Here is a 16937-nt window from a genome sequence, read left to right as displayed (position 1 = left end):
AACAGAGTTGTTCTACATACCTCACAGATTTAATGAAAAATTATATTTCTTGTTATCGAATTATATGTCCTTCATACTGTCATCCAGAGTGCTGTCTAGAGAGTGTCTGTTATTCATTGTTTCCTGTTCAATAATGCTGTATAGGTTTTCTTCACACAATAAACTACAATCAAATTTCTAATATTAGAGTCATTTTCTCTTATTTATTATTCTTCTATTTTCTTGATGAATATCTTGTTTACAAAAGCTTCATTGAAAGGATATGGCAATTTACACAAGCAAAAGTAGCCCTGACTTTCTAGTAACTTCCAAAAACTCTTCTTTTACAAATCCAAATTAAACATTTCCTGTGACCCTGTATTTTTAATAATGGCTTAGTTTCAGAGAGAGCATCTAAAATGTAGATGTTTTCTTTGTAACTAATCAATCTTTAATAATGAAGATCTTTTTTTTTCTTTTTCTTTGATTTGATTTATTGCAGTACTGGGGATTGAACCCATGACCTCACATATGCTAGGCAAGTACTTAGGACCTCACTGAGGTCACTGAGCTACATCCTCAGCCCCAAAGTTCTTTTTTTTTTTTTTTTTTTTTGTTTGTTTGTTTTGGTATTGAGGACTGAGTCACTCCTTTTTATTTTTTTTATTTTGCTACAGGGTCTTGCTAAGTTGCTGAGGCTGGCTTTGAACTTACAATCCTCCTGCCTCAGCCTCTCATGCTACTGAGATTATAGGCAAGCACCACCATGCCCAGTCCAAAGATCATTTTTAAACTGAAGAAGTTCCTACATATAATGAGCAATTCTGGATCTTTTTAGAAGTTGATTAAAATAATCCTGAATTTTTTGTTACAAAAATCTAGTGAACAATTGTTCAAACTTCATAACAAGGAAAACTCATAAAAACTAGAATTACATAACAAGGAAAACTCATAAAAACGTCTTTCAAATTTATAAACTGCAACAAAGAAGTGGATCAAAACTTGTGTTTGTATGGTAACAATAATTGTATAATCCTATATAATCTAAGAAAATTTTAGAAATGTGCTTTTTTAATAAAAGTTAATCTCAGAATAATCTAATGATTACAGGAAAGAAAAAACAGAAGGCCATCAATTGGCACCTAATTCTTTGACTATTTTTTTGTTAAGCAAAATTTTTAGTAAAATAATAATTACTTTTCTCCATACAGAGCTTTCTAGTTTTCTGGCTGCTGAGGAAGGACTTCAATCCTATAGTTCTAACCTTCAGTTATCTCATTTAAAAGAAACACTCGAACTTTTGTCTGAACCTCCAGTTCATTCAACTAAATTTGATGTCAAAAAAGAAGGCAGTGTCCCAAGTTTCATCAAAGAAGTGTCAAATGCTGAAATAAGCATTGGGGATGTGGCCAAACTCTCTGTTACTGCTATTGGTATTCCCAAACCTAAAATTCAGTGGTTCTTTAATGGGGTGATGTTAACCCCTTCTGCTGACTACAAATTTGTTTTTGATGGTAATGATCATAGCCTGATCATCCTGTTCACCAAATTTGAGAATGAGGGAGAATATACATGTGTGGCCAGTAATGAGAACGGAAAGGCAATGTGTAGTGCCTATCTAAAAGTAAATTCCAAAGGAGAAGGCCACAAAGAGACAGAAACAGAATCAGCAGTGAAGAAATCTCTGGAAAAAATCGAGGGTCCCTGTCCTCCTTACTTCCTCAAGGAGTTAAAACCAATTCACTGTGCTCCAGGGCTCCCTGCCATCTTTGATTACATGGTACTTGGAGAGCCTGCCCCCACTGTTTTGTGGTTCAAAGAAAACAAGCAACTTTGCACCAATGTTTATTATACCATCATTCACAATCCTGATGGCTCCGGGAAGTTCATTGTCAATGACCCTCAGAGGGAAGACAGTGGCCTCTACATCTGTAAAGCAGAGAATGTATGGGGTGAGTCCACCTGTGCTGCAGAGCTACTTGTACTCCTACAGGACACAGACGTGACTGAGGCCCCCTGCAAAGCAAAGTCCACACCAGAGGCACCTGATGACTTTCCAGGCATGTCATTAAAAGACCCTGAAGTTGAGGCCTTCCATACAGAGCAGGAGATTGCAAGTTTTGTAAAGGGCACCATTTTGAAAGCTGCTTTAATTGCAGAAGAAAAGCAGCAGCTTTCTTACGGGCACATTGTTAAAACTAGTGAACTAAGCAATCAAGTTACTTTTGGAGCTCAGGAATTGCAATCCACAGTCATGTTGGAGCGGGACATGCCCATTCCTGAAAGCACCAGGAAACTTCCTTCCATTGATGGGACTACTTGTATGCAGCCTGTCCAGGAACCACCTTCCGGTTTACAGCTACAGATTGTCCAGTCTCAGAAAACCCTCCACAAAGAAGATACTCCAGTGTTTCAAGAGTCAGAAAAAATCTTTCCAAGTGCCTTGTCCATTGAACAAATTAGTTCTTTAACAGATGAGCCTCTGGCAACCTTATTAGGTGAACCTGAAGGGAGTTATCCACAGTCTTCAACAGAATCTCCAGTACATTCACATCCATCCTCTGTGGTCAAAGAAGTACTTTTAAAAGAAAAGGTAGTATCTGAAGTGGACAAAGAGCAAGTAATGACTCTTCAAAAGTCAGAGGAACAAAGTGCTCTCATCCTGAGTCAGAGCTTAGCTGAGGGACACGTGGAAAGTTTTGAAGGTCCTGATGTTGTGATTTCTAAGGTGAATTATGAGCCCCTGTTTCCTTCAGAACACACATGCACAGAAGAAGGCAAAATCTTGATGGAAATTGCAGATCTACTAGAAAGTGCAGGACAAGATTCCGCAGTCAGGACTGAGGAAGGCAAGTGTGTAAGTTTCCCATTAGCACTTGAGGAAAAGCAGGTCCTGCTCAAGGAAGAGCATTCTGATGACATGGCCATGCCCCTGAACCAAACCACTGAGTGTAAAATAGAGCCCATGGCGATCAAGGGGGTGCAGGAGGTGCAGGAACGTGACATTCTTTCTAAGGAAAGCTTGCTTTCTGCTATCCCGGAAGAGCAGCGATTAAACCTGAAGACCCAGATCCGCAGGGCTTTGCAAGCTGCAGTGGCCATTGAGCAACCCAGTCTTTTCTCTGAGTGGTTAAGAAACATTGAAAAGGTAGAGGTCAAGGCTGTGCACTTTGCCCAAGAACCCAAATGCATCATGTGTACCTACCTTATTACTTCAGCTAAATCCCTAACGGAAGAAGTAACCATCTCGATTGAAGGTATTGATCCTCAAATAGCTAATCTGAAAACTGAACTGAAGGATGCTTTGTGCTCCATTATTTGTGAAGAGATAAACATCTTAACAGCTGAGGATCCTAGAATTCAGAAAGAAAACATGACGGGTGTGCAGGAAGACTTGGAATATTTTTCAGATTTGCAGAATGTTGAAGCAATCGCTGAAGTCGAATCTGAATGCCTTGTGTCCACGGAAGAGGTCAGTTGTTATAAGGTGGAGAGTCAGGTCAAAGATGTGGATGGCACAGTTGCCACTGGAGAGGTGACTTCAGCTGCCATCTCTGACGAAATGCAGGATGAGATTCTGAAACCCTCAGAGGAAAAAGAGAAAGCTGCTGAAAACCATACGGAGGAGGCTGATATGGTGAAGATACAAGCAACTGAGGGCAGCTTACTTCAAGAGGACTACCCTGTCATACAGACACCGTTGAAAGACACTACTTCTGAGGAGGGTGATGTTGTTTCCTTCGCATCATCCATAACAAATGCTAAAGAGGTGAATTGGTTTTTTGAGGGTACACTGGTGCCTTCAGATAAAGGGTTCAAGTGTTTACAAGATCAAAATACATATACACTGGTAATTGACACAGTAAATGCAGAGGACCACCAAGGAGAGTACGTCTGTGAGGCCTCGAATGACCACGGAAAAACAGCAACTTCAGCCAAACTCACTATAGTAAAGAGAGGTTGGATTTTAAAGATTAAATGGATCAAGCTCTAATACCCACTGGATTTTAGTGATTGAGGTTTTGTCACTGAGTTTTCACTTATCTGCCACTTCCAGGATGCAAGTGATTTCGAATAAGAATGAAATGGCCTTCATAATCATGGTTATTAACTATGTTTCACTTGCTGCCTTGTTGGGTAACCTGTTATCATAACTACGATACTACTTATTTTTAAAATAAAACATATTTACAGGTTTCATAATGCCAATAAAATATGCTTTTAGTTGATCTTTATGGAAATACTTTAATAATATGTACAAACAGCTATAAATGAACATCTAGCCATTTCTGAAATCACCAAGCTCATTCCTAAATTTGAAATAACCATGATTAGTTGTCCATTTGCATTTAATGTTTCTATTTCTTTTTTGCTATTGTTTTGCTTCATCACTTTGCTTAATATATCATGTTTTTTCACATTACTTTCAATGTTCCTAGTAAGCATGTTTTATTTAAGGAATATATCATGTTGTTATGCATGTAAGTCAATAGCATCACATTTTAATAGTTTTTTTTCACAAGTCACTGCAAAGTAATGAATATATTGAGAGCTGTGTATTGTCTCCTTTGCCTTCAATGATCTTTCTCATTTTCCAGTCACTTGTCTTAAACTGCTGCAATCTGTCTCACCTATTTCCACTGTTTTACTTCATTAACAGCAACAAAAGTTAGAAGAAAAAGAAAAATGTGGTGTTCCTGATGAGGAAGACTGCTAATGGACTCTGCTTCCCTTTGCAGCTGCCCCAGTGATCAAGAGGAGAATCGAACCCCTGGAAGTAGCTTTGGGCCACTTAGCCAAATTCACCTGTGAGATCCAAAGTGCCCCCAATGTCCGGTTCCAGTGGTTCAAAGCTGGCAGAGAAATTTATGAAAGTGACAAGTGTTCTATTCGATCTTCAAATTATGTCTCCAGCCTGGAAATCCTGAGAACGCAGGTCGTGGACTGTGGCGAGTACACCTGCAAAGCTTCCAACGAGTACGGCAGTGTCAGCTGCACCGCCACGCTGACTGTGACAGGTAAATGCCCAGCAGTACAGTGGATGTTGTCCCCTCTTTTCATAGAGTTACTTTCTATTCAGGTGCAGGAAGTGCTGCCAGTGGGAACACCCATAACAAGATGGTAACCTGGTCACTAGGTACTGCAGAGCCCGTGTGGAACAAAACTCATTATTTATGGTTCTATTTCTATCAGCAGCCAAAAGGAAAAAATAGCTCATTACTTGAGAACAATGTTAAGTTATCAAATGGATATGGATTGCTTCTTAACATAAAGTACTTGAGGACAGTTGGGTGCTACTAAATGGCAAATGATCTCAATGAATTTAATAGTTTGAAATCAAATAACCAATTAAGAATAGAATCACAAACTGAAAAGAGCCAGCAAATAATACTAAAATTTTAAAAACCCTAATGTAAGACAGGAACCTAGTACAAGACTAAAAGCAAGGATTCTCACTCCAGACATTACTCCTAATTTAAAAATAAGGGCAACTTACACAAAAATTGTGTTCTCAGTCTCCTAACTGACCCACCGGATGACTTTCAAAGAGTTAATTAATACTCATCCAATGCCTAACTGTTAATGAATTCCCTCATTAGCCAAAAAAAAAAAAAAAAATCAGTGACTTGATTTTCCTTCCTCCCTCGTTCACTTTTACTTTCTTCCTTTTAAGAAAAAAACATAAGTATGAGCTATGGTATGAGGATAAGGTGCCATCAAGCCATGGAGGGGGAAACTGTCCCTGGGTCAATGGCGGCATCCAGGGGAAGGACAAATGCAGTATTTCTCTTTACTATGAAAAAGTCAGGGTTCTCTGAACTTCCTCTTCTCTGCAAACTTTTTACACATGAATAAATCTCTTAGATTCTAAGACTCCCAGCTCACGTGACACAGCTAGTGGTTTTCACTCTGTGGTCAAAGCGTCTCCGTGCAACCAAGTATGTGGCATTATTCTTTATAACACTTTTGGATATTTCTTTACCTAAATTACACCAATGGTAATGGAACTGAATCAAACCTTCATGTAGTAAGAGGAAAGGACAAGGAGGAGGATTTTTGTTTTTAATTGGAAAGAGAGTTTTCCAAAGGTTGGCTTCAAAATGCAGAATGGAAATGGGAAATTACTGCTATTGAATCTTTTAACAAGTGTAAAATGGCCTAGGGAAGTCAAGTGAAGTCAAGTGAAGTCATTTCAGGGTTTCCTAGCATTTAACACGAGGGTTAGAAAGACTTTATAAAACTGCTTCAATCTTTTTATAAGTTAATATCCCGACTCCTTAGAAGAATTGAGCACATTTTCTTTATCTTTCTTACATAGTCTTCTCATTTGTAGAATAAAGAATTGCTTTTCAAAAAATTCAAACTATGAATCAGCTACTATCATGAACAAAGTTTTAGCAGTATTGCTTCACATAGGAACATTTGTTCTTTGCTTTGATAGATAATTAAAGTAATGTCTCCCTCCTCCACAAAGATGTGTTTCTCATCGTTTTCCTTTGACAAATCTTTTGGTCTTAGTAACATGTTACCCTATTTTATAATGTCTCATTTCTATCTGAAAGATGTAATTTATCTTTTCTCTGTCTTGGAACATATAATTATGGCAAGAGCTTTGGTGGAAACTACATGTAATGCTGGAAAACTTTCTTTTGCAGAGGCCTATCCACCAACCTTTCTCTCCAGACCCAAGTCCCTTACAACTTTTGTGGGTAAGGCAGCCAAGTTCCTCTGCACAGTGGCAGGGACTCCTGTGATCGAAACCATTTGGCAGAAAGATGGTGCTGCCCTCTCACCTTCACCCAACCGCAAGATTTCAGATGCAGAAAATAAACACAGTTTAGAACTCCTGAATCTTACCATTCAAGACAGAGGAGTCTACTCTTGTAAGGCTTCTAACAAGTTTGGAGCGGACATCTGCCAAGCAGAGTTAATTATAATCGACAAACCACATTTCATTAAAGAGTTAGAACCCGTGCAGTCAGCTATCAATAAGAAGGTGCATCTTGAGTGCCAGGTAGATGAAGATAGGAAAGTCACAATTACCTGGAGCAAAGATGGGCAAAGACTTCCCCCTGGGAAAGATTATAAGATCTATTTTGAAGATAAAATAGCATCACTTGAGATTCCTCTAGCCAAACTAAAAGATTCTGGAACCTATGTGTGTACAGCTTCCAATGAGGCTGGGAGCAGCTCCTCTTCAGCAACAGTTACCGTCAGAGGTAAGAATTCTCTTCCTTCTGTGAAAGAAGTCTTCCTAGACAAACTGTTAACAAGCAACGCGGTTTGCACATTTTGTATTAAAATAATTCCATTTAGAAATGCTTGGGTCTGGGGTAGTCCTAGCACTGTTTGGTTTTATTTTTTCAATGTTCTTCAGAAGCCACTTACTTCTGTTCTGTTAAAATGTCTGTCATTAACAAGGCTTGCTTAAAATTTCTTCTAAGAACTTTGTGTCCAGAAATTCTTAATTGTCTTTTATAAAATTACATGTTGTATAGATACAGTTTGGTGGCTTTTCTTTTTTAATCCAGACACTGGGGATGTGTTTGTGAACAATGAAAAGCTATGGTTTGCACCACTGCTTTTTTCAGAAATTCCGTGAAGATATTTTCTGTGTGTTGTGTCTTTGTGTTGTCTATGTCCACTTTTCTTTTGTGGATAGCTTCAGCTATCTTTTCCTTTTTTTCTCTTGTACACTTCATGTAGAGCCACCATCCTTTGTGAAGAAGGTGGATCCCTCTTATTTAATGCTCCCAGGTGAATCAGCACGCCTGCATTGCAAGCTGAAAGGCTCACCTGTGATCCAGGTGACTTGGTTTAAAAACAACAAAGAACTTAGTGAAAGTAACACGGTTCGAATGTCTTTTGTCAATTCTGAGGCTATCCTCGATATCACGGATGTGAAAGTAGAAGACAGCGGGAGCTACTCGTGCGAAGCCGTGAACGAGGTTGGCAGCGATAGCTGCAGCACTGAGATAGTGATCAAAGGTTTGTGTGCTGAGTTACAGTCCCTCGTTTTTTCTGTGAAAAGATTTCCTTTTCAATTGCTTATGATGCCTTACTGATAACGATGCTCTCGTGCTTTTGTAGAACCTCCTTCTTTCATCAAAACTCTTGAGCCAGCAGACATAGTGCGAGGAACAAATGCCCTGCTTCAGTGCGAAATCTCGGGCACAGGACCCTTTGAAATTAGCTGGTTTAAAGATAAGAAGCAAATTCGAAGTAGTAAAAAATACAGGCTGTTTTCCCAGAAGTCTCTGGTATCTCTGGAAATCTTTTCTTTCAATAGCGCAGACGTTGGTGAATATGAGTGTGTGGTTGCTAATGAGGTCGGGAAGTGCGGCTGCAGCGCAACACACTTGTTAAAAGGTCAGTGTGTGGAAAACCCGTATCTCTCTAAGACGTTGTCCAAATGGCTTTCTTAACCATGGAAGGAAAACCCATACTTTCTTCTACTCCTATCCTTTAAACTTTGCTATGGGTTGGTTTCACCTGGGGCCTGGGGCACAAAGTCAGAGGCTGTCACCCCATCTTTATCCGGATACCAGTGTCAATATTTATGATTTGATAGGAGAATTATATAATGGACATTTTTTCAGTTGATAAGATTTATCTTCTACACTTCTGTCTCTTGAATGAGATCGTTAATTCTTCTTGAATGGTCTTTTTTCTTCTAATTATCTACCACTATAAAATAGAAATATTGGGGGAAAGAAAGAAATGTAATCTAGATAAAACTGTTAAATATAGATGGTGTTAGGGGTGTTTGAAAATTGATCAGTGTATGCTCTCTTTAACTAGAACCACCAACCTTTGTCAAGAAAGTAGATGATTTTACGGCACTCGCAGGACAAACTGTTACTTTACAAGCTGCGGTAAGAGGGTCAGAACCCATTTCTGTCACATGGATGAAAGGACAAGAGATCATTAAAGAAGATGGAAAAATCAAAATGAGCTTTTCCAATGGTGTTGCAGTCTTAATCATCCCTGATGTTCAGATTAGTTTTGGTGGCAAATACACATGCCTGGCTGAAAATGAAGCTGGAAGCCAAACATCCGTTGGGGAGCTAACCGTTAAAGGTTCGTGTAGGAACCTTTTAACTATGCATTATTCTTTCCATTGAAAGTGAAACCCTCATTCACACTTAGCAATCCTAACTATTCAATACCATTTTAGAACCTGCCAAAATCATTGAGCGAGCAGAACTGATCCAGGTGACAGCCGGAGACCCAGCCACGCTGGAGTACACGGTCGCAGGCACCCCAGAACTCAAACCCAAATGGTACAAAGATGGGAGACCTTTGGTTGCCAGTAAAAAGTATCGAATAAGTTTTAAAAACAATGTTGCCCAACTCAAATTTTATTCAGCTGAACTGCATGACAGTGGCCAATACACTTTTGAAATTTCCAATGAAGTGGGCAGCAGCTCGTGCGAGACAACATTCACAGTACTAGGTTAGTATTTTTAGGCAACCACACTATATGTTTCTTTAAAACTCAACCAATGGCAAGTTAACTACCAACCACTTTTCCACATTGATCCTTCTGTCCTTCTCTTGCCACCAACAGATCGAGACATTGCTCCGTTTTTTACCAAACCCTTACGCAACGTGGATAGTGTTGTTAGTGGTTCCTGCAGGCTGGACTGCAAAATTGCTGGCTCCCTCCCCATGAGGGTGTCCTGGTTTAAGGATGGTAAAGAAATAGCCTCTTCTGACAGATACAGAATAGCATTTGTGGAAGGCACAGCCTCTTTGGAGATCAGCAGAGTAGACATGAACGATGCAGGAAATTTCACTTGTCGAGCTACAAATTCCGTGGGAAGCAAAGACAGCAGTGGAGCCCTGATTGTGCAAGGTTGGCAGCAGACTTTGCGTTTCATTTATACTATAGACAATGTTCAAATTAAGTCTTCTTCCTTTAAATCCCACTTCTTAACTCTTTAAAATTCTTTCTTATACCTCTTCTTCAGAACCACCCAGTTTTGTAACTAAACCGGGATCCAGGGATGTTCTGCCCGGTTCAGCAGTGTGCCTGAAGAGCACTTTCCAAGGGTCTACTCCTCTCACCATCAGATGGTTCAAGGGTGACAAAGAGCTAATTTCTGGTGGAAGCTGCTATATTACCAGAGAAGCTTTAGAGAGTTCCCTAGAACTCTATGCAGTAAAAACCTCTGATTCAGGCACATATACATGCAAAGTCAGCAATGTCGCTGGAAGCGTGGAATGCAGTGCAAACTTATTTGTAAAAGGTTTGCATTGTTTCCTTGACATCTTTGTACTACTTTTGTTATGTTGATTCTTTCCTCTTTCTCGTGTTTCTTAATAACTTCCTGCCTTCCACAGGACCTGCCACATTTATTGAAAAATTAGAACCCTCACAGCTGTTAAAGAAGGGAGATGCCACCCAATTAGTCTGCAAAGTAACTGGTACCCCTCCAATTAAAATAACGTGGTTTGTGAATGATAGAGAAATTAAGGAGAGCAACAAACACAAAATGTCTTTTGTGGAGTCCACTGCAGTTCTAAGACTTACAGATGTTGGCATTGAAGACAGTGGTGAATATATGTGTGAAGCTCAAAATGAGGCTGGCAGTGACCACTGTAGCAGCATTGTAATAGTCAAAGGTTTGTGTTCACTCTGTCCCTGGGTTTCCAAAGTTGTGGCCCATAGCACCAATCCCTCCAGTTAACCCAAATCATTCCTTTTCTACTACAGAGTCACCTTACTTTACCAAGGAATTTAAACCAATTGAAGTGTTGAAGGAGTATGATGTCATGTTGCTGGCCGAGGTGGCAGGCACACCTCCCTTTGAGATCACCTGGTTCAAAGACAACACAGTCTTGCGAAGTGGTAGAAAATATAAAACCTTCATTCAGGATCAGCTGGTGAGCCTGCAGATCCTCAAGTTTGTAGCTGCAGATGCTGGTGAATACCAGTGTCGGGTGACCAACGAGGTGGGCAGCAGCACCTGCAGTGCCAGGGTGACTTTAAGAGGTTAGTGTCAGTTCAAATGATGGACTGGCTCTTCTGTAGAGTCAGTTCTTAAGAGAAAAAGCTGGTTTTGCCATAAAGCTGGTATTGATTGAGAATTTGTTCTTCTGTTAGAACCCCCATCCTTTGTAAAGAAGATCGAAAGCACCAGCTCCCTCCGAGGAGGCACGGCGGCCTTCCAGGCCACTTTGAAGGGCTCCTTGCCCATCACGGTGACTTGGTTAAAAGATAATGATGAAGTCACTGAAGATGATAATATAAGAATGACCTTTGAGAACAATGTGGCCAGTCTGTACCTTAGTGGCATTGAAGTGAAGCATGATGGCAAATATGTCTGTCAGGCTAAAAATGATGCAGGAATACAAAGATGCTCTGCATTGCTCTCAGTAAAAGGTTGGTTCACAAAGCTTGCCTCAGGTTTGAGGAAGACATGTAGATGGGAGCCTTTCAGCAGAGCAGTTCACAGCCCACATCTATCCTTTTGTTTTCTGCAGAACCTGCGACAATCACCGAAGAGGCTGTGTCCATAGATGTCACCCAAGGAGACCCAGCCACTTTGCAAGTTAAATTTTCAGGGACTAAGGAGATTACTGCCAAATGGTTTAAAGATGGCCATGAACTGACCCTGGGCCCCAAATATAAAATCAGTGTCACTGACACAGTGTCAGTACTGAAGATTATTTCTACAGAAAAGAAAGACAGTGGAGAATATACTTTTGAGGTCCAAAATGATGTTGGGAGAAGTAGTTGCAAGGCTAACATTAATGTATTAGGTTGGTACTCCTTTTCTACAGAGACCTGAACATTTCTGTACTCCTTCCTCTCTTATAATTTAACAGAAAAAAAAAATGATAGATTAACTTGACTTTTTTTTTTTTCTTTTATATTGGATAGATCTTATCATACCTCCTTCATTCACCAAAAAGTTGAAGAAAATGGACAGCATTAAAGGGTCTTTTATCGACTTAGAATGTATAGTGGCTGGGTCACATCCCATAAGCATCCAGTGGTTCAAAGATGACCAAGAAATATCGGCTAGTGAAAAGTACAAATTCTCTTTCCATGACAATACGGCCTTCTTGGAAATCAGTCAGCTGGAAGGTTCTGACAGTGGGACATACACTTGTTCTGCCACCAATAAGGCAGGACACAACCAGTGCAGTGGCCATCTGACAGTCAAAGGTTGGCAGCTTTTTTCTCCACCTATCAGGAACTTATTGCTCATTCATTTCTTAATTCTTACCTTCATTGCTCAGTTTCGAAATAAATCTTCCCCTCTTCTTTTGCTGCTTTTTCTTTCACCCCAGAACCTCCTTACTTCATGGAAAAGCCACAGTCACAAGATGTCAATCCCAGTACCAGGGTTCAATTAAAGGCCCTTGTGGGTGGCACTGCACCCATGACCATAAAGTGGTTTAAAGACAACAAAGAGTTGCACTCGGGGGCAGCTCGCTCTGTTTGGAAGGACGACACCTCCACCATTTTAGAACTGTTTTCAGCCAAAGCTGCTGACTCGGGGACCTACATTTGCCAGCTAAGCAATGATGTTGGCACAGCAACCAGTAAAGCCACTCTTTTTGTCAAAGGTCTGATCTGGTCTTTCCATCACCTTAGTTTCTTGCTTGCCCAGATTTTCTTGGGGGAGGGAAGAGATTTATTAAGAAAGCAATTTTGCTGGTTAGACTTTGTTTTAAAAAAATGCTCAACATCATCCCTTTCCTTCATCTTTAGAACCTCCTCAATTCATTAAGAAGCCAAGTCCAGTGTTAGTGCTGAGGAATGGACAATCTACAACGTTTGAATGCCAAATAACAGGCACTCCGGAAATCAGAGTTTCTTGGTATCTGGATGGGAATGAAATAACAGATGTTAGAAAGCACGGCATTTCCTTCATGGATGGTTTAGCCACTTTCCAGATTTCTGGCGCCAGGGTAGAAAATAGTGGGACTTATGTCTGTGAAGCTCGAAATGATGCAGGCACAGCAAGCTGCAGCATTGAATTAAAAGTGAAAGGTTGGTTGTTGGAATTTGCTTTCCATTTTGGCTGTGTTGCCTGATGGGCCTCGGGCTCCCCTTGAGTAAGCTGCTTTTTGTCTTCTTTCCAATCTTTAGAACCCCCCACCTTTATCAGGGAGCTGAAGCCTGTGGAAGTAGTGAAAGATAGTGATGTGGAGCTAGAGTGTGAAGTCACAGGAACGTCTCCATTTGAAGTCACTTGGTTGAAGAATAACAAGGAAATTCGAAGTGGCAAAAAATACACCCTGACAGACAAAGTGTCTGTGTTTAACCTCCATATAACCAAGTGTGACCCTTCAGACACTGGTGAATATCAGTGTATTGTAGCCAACGAGGGTGGCAGCTGCTCCTGCAGTACCAGAGTTGCCCTGAAAGGTCAGTTATTTACAGGAAGCAGGCTACCAAATAAAAACCCGCAGTGCTCTTTCATTTCATGGTGGTGGGTAGGAGTTAAAACAGACCTCTTTTTTTCACACTCTTTTATTTGACCACAGAACCACCTTCGTTCACCAAGAAAATCGAAAATGTCACCACGGTCTTGAAGAGTTCTGCCACTTTTCAGGGCACCGTGGCAGGTTCTCCCCCCATTTCTGTTACCTGGCTAAAGGATGATCAGATTCTTGATGAAGATGACAACATTCATATGTCATTTGCAAACAATGTGGCCACACTTCAGATCAGAAGCGTGGATAACAGACACAGTGGGAGATACACATGTCAAGCCAAGAACGAGTCTGGAGTTGAGAGGTGTTATGCTTTCCTTTTAGTGCAAGGTTTGTAAGCTGTCCTCTTCCAACTTTAGTCTACAGAGATGATTCATAGGCACACCTTAGTTCCAGCAGAATTATCAGTGTAACTCACCCCTATTTCCATTCTTACTGCAGAACCTGCTCAAATCATAGAGAAAGCTAAATCAGTCGATGTTACTGAGAAAGACCCAGTGACCTTGGAGTGTGTTGTGGCTGGAACACCAGAACTCAAAGTGAAATGGCTTAAAGATGGGAAACCAATTGTACCCAGTAGATATTTTTCAATGAGTTTGGAGAATAATGTGGCCAGTTTTAGGATTCAGTCAGTAATGAAGCAAGACAGTGGTCAGTATACTTTCAAAGTGGAAAATGACTTTGGAAGCAGTAGCTGCGACGCCTACCTCAGAGTGCTAGGTGTGTATCTTTGCACTAGTCAGCTTCCCTTACTTATATCCTTTGTAAGCAGAGTGCAACAGATTAATGGATGTATTTTGCTGTTTACATTGAACAGATGAAAACATTCCTCCATCTTTCACTAAAAAATTGACCAAAATGGATAAAGTTCTGGGCTCTTCTATTCATATGGAATGCAAAGTTTCTGGTTCACTTCCTATTAGTGCTCAGTGGTTTAAAGATGGAAAAGAAATATCTACAAGTGCAAAATACAGACTTGTATGTCATGAAAACACCGTGTCACTGGAAGTTAATAATCTGGAACTAGAAGACACTGCAAATTACACATGCAAAGTGTCAAATGTAGCAGGAGATGATGCATGCAGTGGCATCTTAACCGTGAAAGGTTAGAATTTCTTTACCTCTTCTTGATTCTTCTTTGTAAATGCTTTTAAAAGATATCACTTATCTTTGTGTCCTTAAGAGCTAAAATCATAATAATTCTGTTTCTTTAGATACATATTCATTAGTTCAGGAAATATTCAGGCAATACCTCTTTTCAGGAGTGTTTTCTTATGTGTCCATAAACTATCAAAATAATTCAGCTACAAGGAATATAATTAAATATATCTCTCTTAAAATCTATAGAACCGCCAAGCTTCCTAGTAAAACCTGAGCGACAACAAGCCATACCTGATTCTACAGTGGAATTTAAGGCAGTACTAAAAGGAACACCACCATTTAAAATAAAATGGTTTAAGGATGACGTGGAACTTGCCTCTGGACCCAAATGTTTCATTGGCTTGGAAGGGTCAACTAGCTTCTTAAATCTTTACTCAGTGGATGCTTCCAAGACTGGACAATATACTTGCCAAGTTACCAACGATGTTGGTAGCGACTCTTGTACTACAGTATTGCTTGTAACAGGTGTGCAAGTTTGATTGTTTTATGTTTCTGTCTGACCCATGGCTCTGGTTCTTGCTGTACTCTTGTTAATGAATCTTTCTAACACAGTAAACTGTTTTTGCCAGAATTTGCTTATGTTTTTTCCTAACTTGTTATTCATTTCTGTTCCTTCATAATCTCCTTTTTCCTGACTCTCTAGAACCACCGAAGTTTGTAAAGAAATTAGAAGCATCCAAAATAGTGAAAGCAGGTGACTCCACACGACTTGAATGCAAGATAGCTGGGTCTCCAGAAATCAGAGTTGTGTGGTACAGAAATGAGCATGAAATCCCAGTCAGTGATAAATACCGAATGACTTTCATTGACTCGGTGGCTGTCATACAGATGAACAACCTTGGTACCGAGGATAGTGGAGATTTCATTTGTGAGGCTCAGAATCCTGCTGGCAGCACAAGTTGCAGTACCAAAGTCATAGTAAAAGGTAGAAATCTCATCCTTACATTCTTCCTGATCCTCTGCACATCAGAGTTCTTTGTTCTTTATTGCTGTTATAGTTTCCATTTCAGATCACAGACTTTCAGGTTTTCCTAAGCTGGCATTATTCCCCTTTATAGATGTTATAAAAGCTTTGCTTATGTATAACAAGGCATTTTCTTATATGTATAAAAAGGAGATTTTTTTCTTATTATTCCAATATCATAATTCTGATCACCACAACACACTGGCCAAACATCAAATTTGATAATTCAAAAAAGCACACACAAAAAATAAGTAGGCATCTTAAAATTAGTCTTTTGCCTTCCATCAACTTTCAAATATGTTATCATCCTTCCTATAATCCATAGCATAAAAAAGAATGTGTACTATATGTATGCAATGTGCCTGCAATACAGGCTTTAACATTAAATTTAAAATGGGGACAATACTCTTCCCTCTTCTCAAGAATTGCTTCCTTTAAAAAATACAACTGACTATACATTGGTGCAAAGAGTGCTGATGTTCTCTGCTGCCATTTTCCAGCATTTTTTTGTCACAAAGCTAACTCAAGTTTATCTTCTTGGAAGGCAATGATTGCAAGAACCATTTGTGAAATGGAAGACTTAGATGTGATTTCCAGATATCTCAGTGTAAAGCATACACCAAAAAATCCCATCCCTGCAGTCAGAATCTCATACTTCATGGAAATCATGTTTATCAATACATTTGTTTGCTTGCAAGTTTCTTTTCTGTCTTTGTAGCCTAAGATAAATTAGTAAGGTGGAGTAGACGAATGTTGACCTGCTCAATCATGACCCCTAGGATCTACCTGGGTTCTCCACCCATGAGCTGATTTCTTGTGACAGTCAATGGCCTCTCAGAGGTTTTTTTTTCCCTCAATAGTGCTAATGCTAGACACTACTAACCCATTAGAGTATCTTAAATCTTTCTTGCAATTTAAAAGCAAATAAATAAAAATCTTTTATTCAATGAAATTAAATAGCCCAAATCATGAGACATTTTTGTTTTTTACAGAACCACCTGTGTTTAGCAGCTTCCCTCCTGTAGTTGAAACCCTTAAAAATACTGAAGTTAGTCTCGAATGTGAACTTTCTGGAACACCACCATTTGAGGTGGTATGGTACAAAGACAAGCGGCAACTCCGAAGCAGCAAGAAATACAAGATCGCATCTAAAAACTTCCATGCAAGTATTCACATTCTTAATGTCGAATCTTCAGACATTGGTGAATACCACTGCAAAGCACAGAATGAAGTGGGAAGTGATACTTGCATTTGTACTATAAAATTAAAAGGTAAGCATATTTCCTGCACGTGGCAGAAGTGTCTGGAATGTGCAAAATGCTCAATTTTTTTCCCTCTCTTCCATTATCTGAGCAATCTTTTCAATAATCTCCATCCA

General features: G+C 39.8%; 1 protein-coding gene across 1 annotated transcript in view; it reads left to right on the top strand.

Annotated features, from left to right (window-relative positions):
- The window catches only part of TTN (titin), a 265677-nt gene that overhangs the window by 62559 nt on the left and 186181 nt on the right, over window positions 1-16937 (top strand). Inside the window, exons 46-68 of the mRNA XM_079130304.1 lie at window positions 1191-3938; window positions 4719-4997; window positions 6636-7199; window positions 7687-7968; window positions 8071-8349; window positions 8782-9060; window positions 9158-9436; window positions 9551-9838; window positions 9954-10232; window positions 10327-10608; window positions 10700-10978; window positions 11090-11368; window positions 11470-11748; window positions 11870-12157; window positions 12283-12561; window positions 12707-12988; window positions 13088-13366; window positions 13486-13764; window positions 13876-14154; window positions 14252-14539; window positions 14782-15060; window positions 15239-15520; window positions 16552-16830. Of these exons, the coding sequence (XP_078986430.1) occupies window positions 1191-3938; window positions 4719-4997; window positions 6636-7199; window positions 7687-7968; window positions 8071-8349; window positions 8782-9060; window positions 9158-9436; window positions 9551-9838; window positions 9954-10232; window positions 10327-10608; window positions 10700-10978; window positions 11090-11368; window positions 11470-11748; window positions 11870-12157; window positions 12283-12561; window positions 12707-12988; window positions 13088-13366; window positions 13486-13764; window positions 13876-14154; window positions 14252-14539; window positions 14782-15060; window positions 15239-15520; window positions 16552-16830 (9210 nt within the window). The remainder of the gene's footprint in view (window positions 1-1190; window positions 3939-4718; window positions 4998-6635; window positions 7200-7686; window positions 7969-8070; window positions 8350-8781; window positions 9061-9157; window positions 9437-9550; window positions 9839-9953; window positions 10233-10326; window positions 10609-10699; window positions 10979-11089; window positions 11369-11469; window positions 11749-11869; window positions 12158-12282; window positions 12562-12706; window positions 12989-13087; window positions 13367-13485; window positions 13765-13875; window positions 14155-14251; window positions 14540-14781; window positions 15061-15238; window positions 15521-16551; window positions 16831-16937) is intronic.

Source organism: Sciurus vulgaris (assembly GCF_902686455.1).
Source record: "Sciurus vulgaris genome assembly, chromosome: 3".
Lineage (NCBI taxonomy): Eukaryota > Metazoa > Chordata > Mammalia > Rodentia > Sciuridae > Sciurus > Sciurus vulgaris.
Note: the sequence above shows the minus strand (reverse complement) of the source record. Positions and strands in the feature narration are given on the sequence as shown.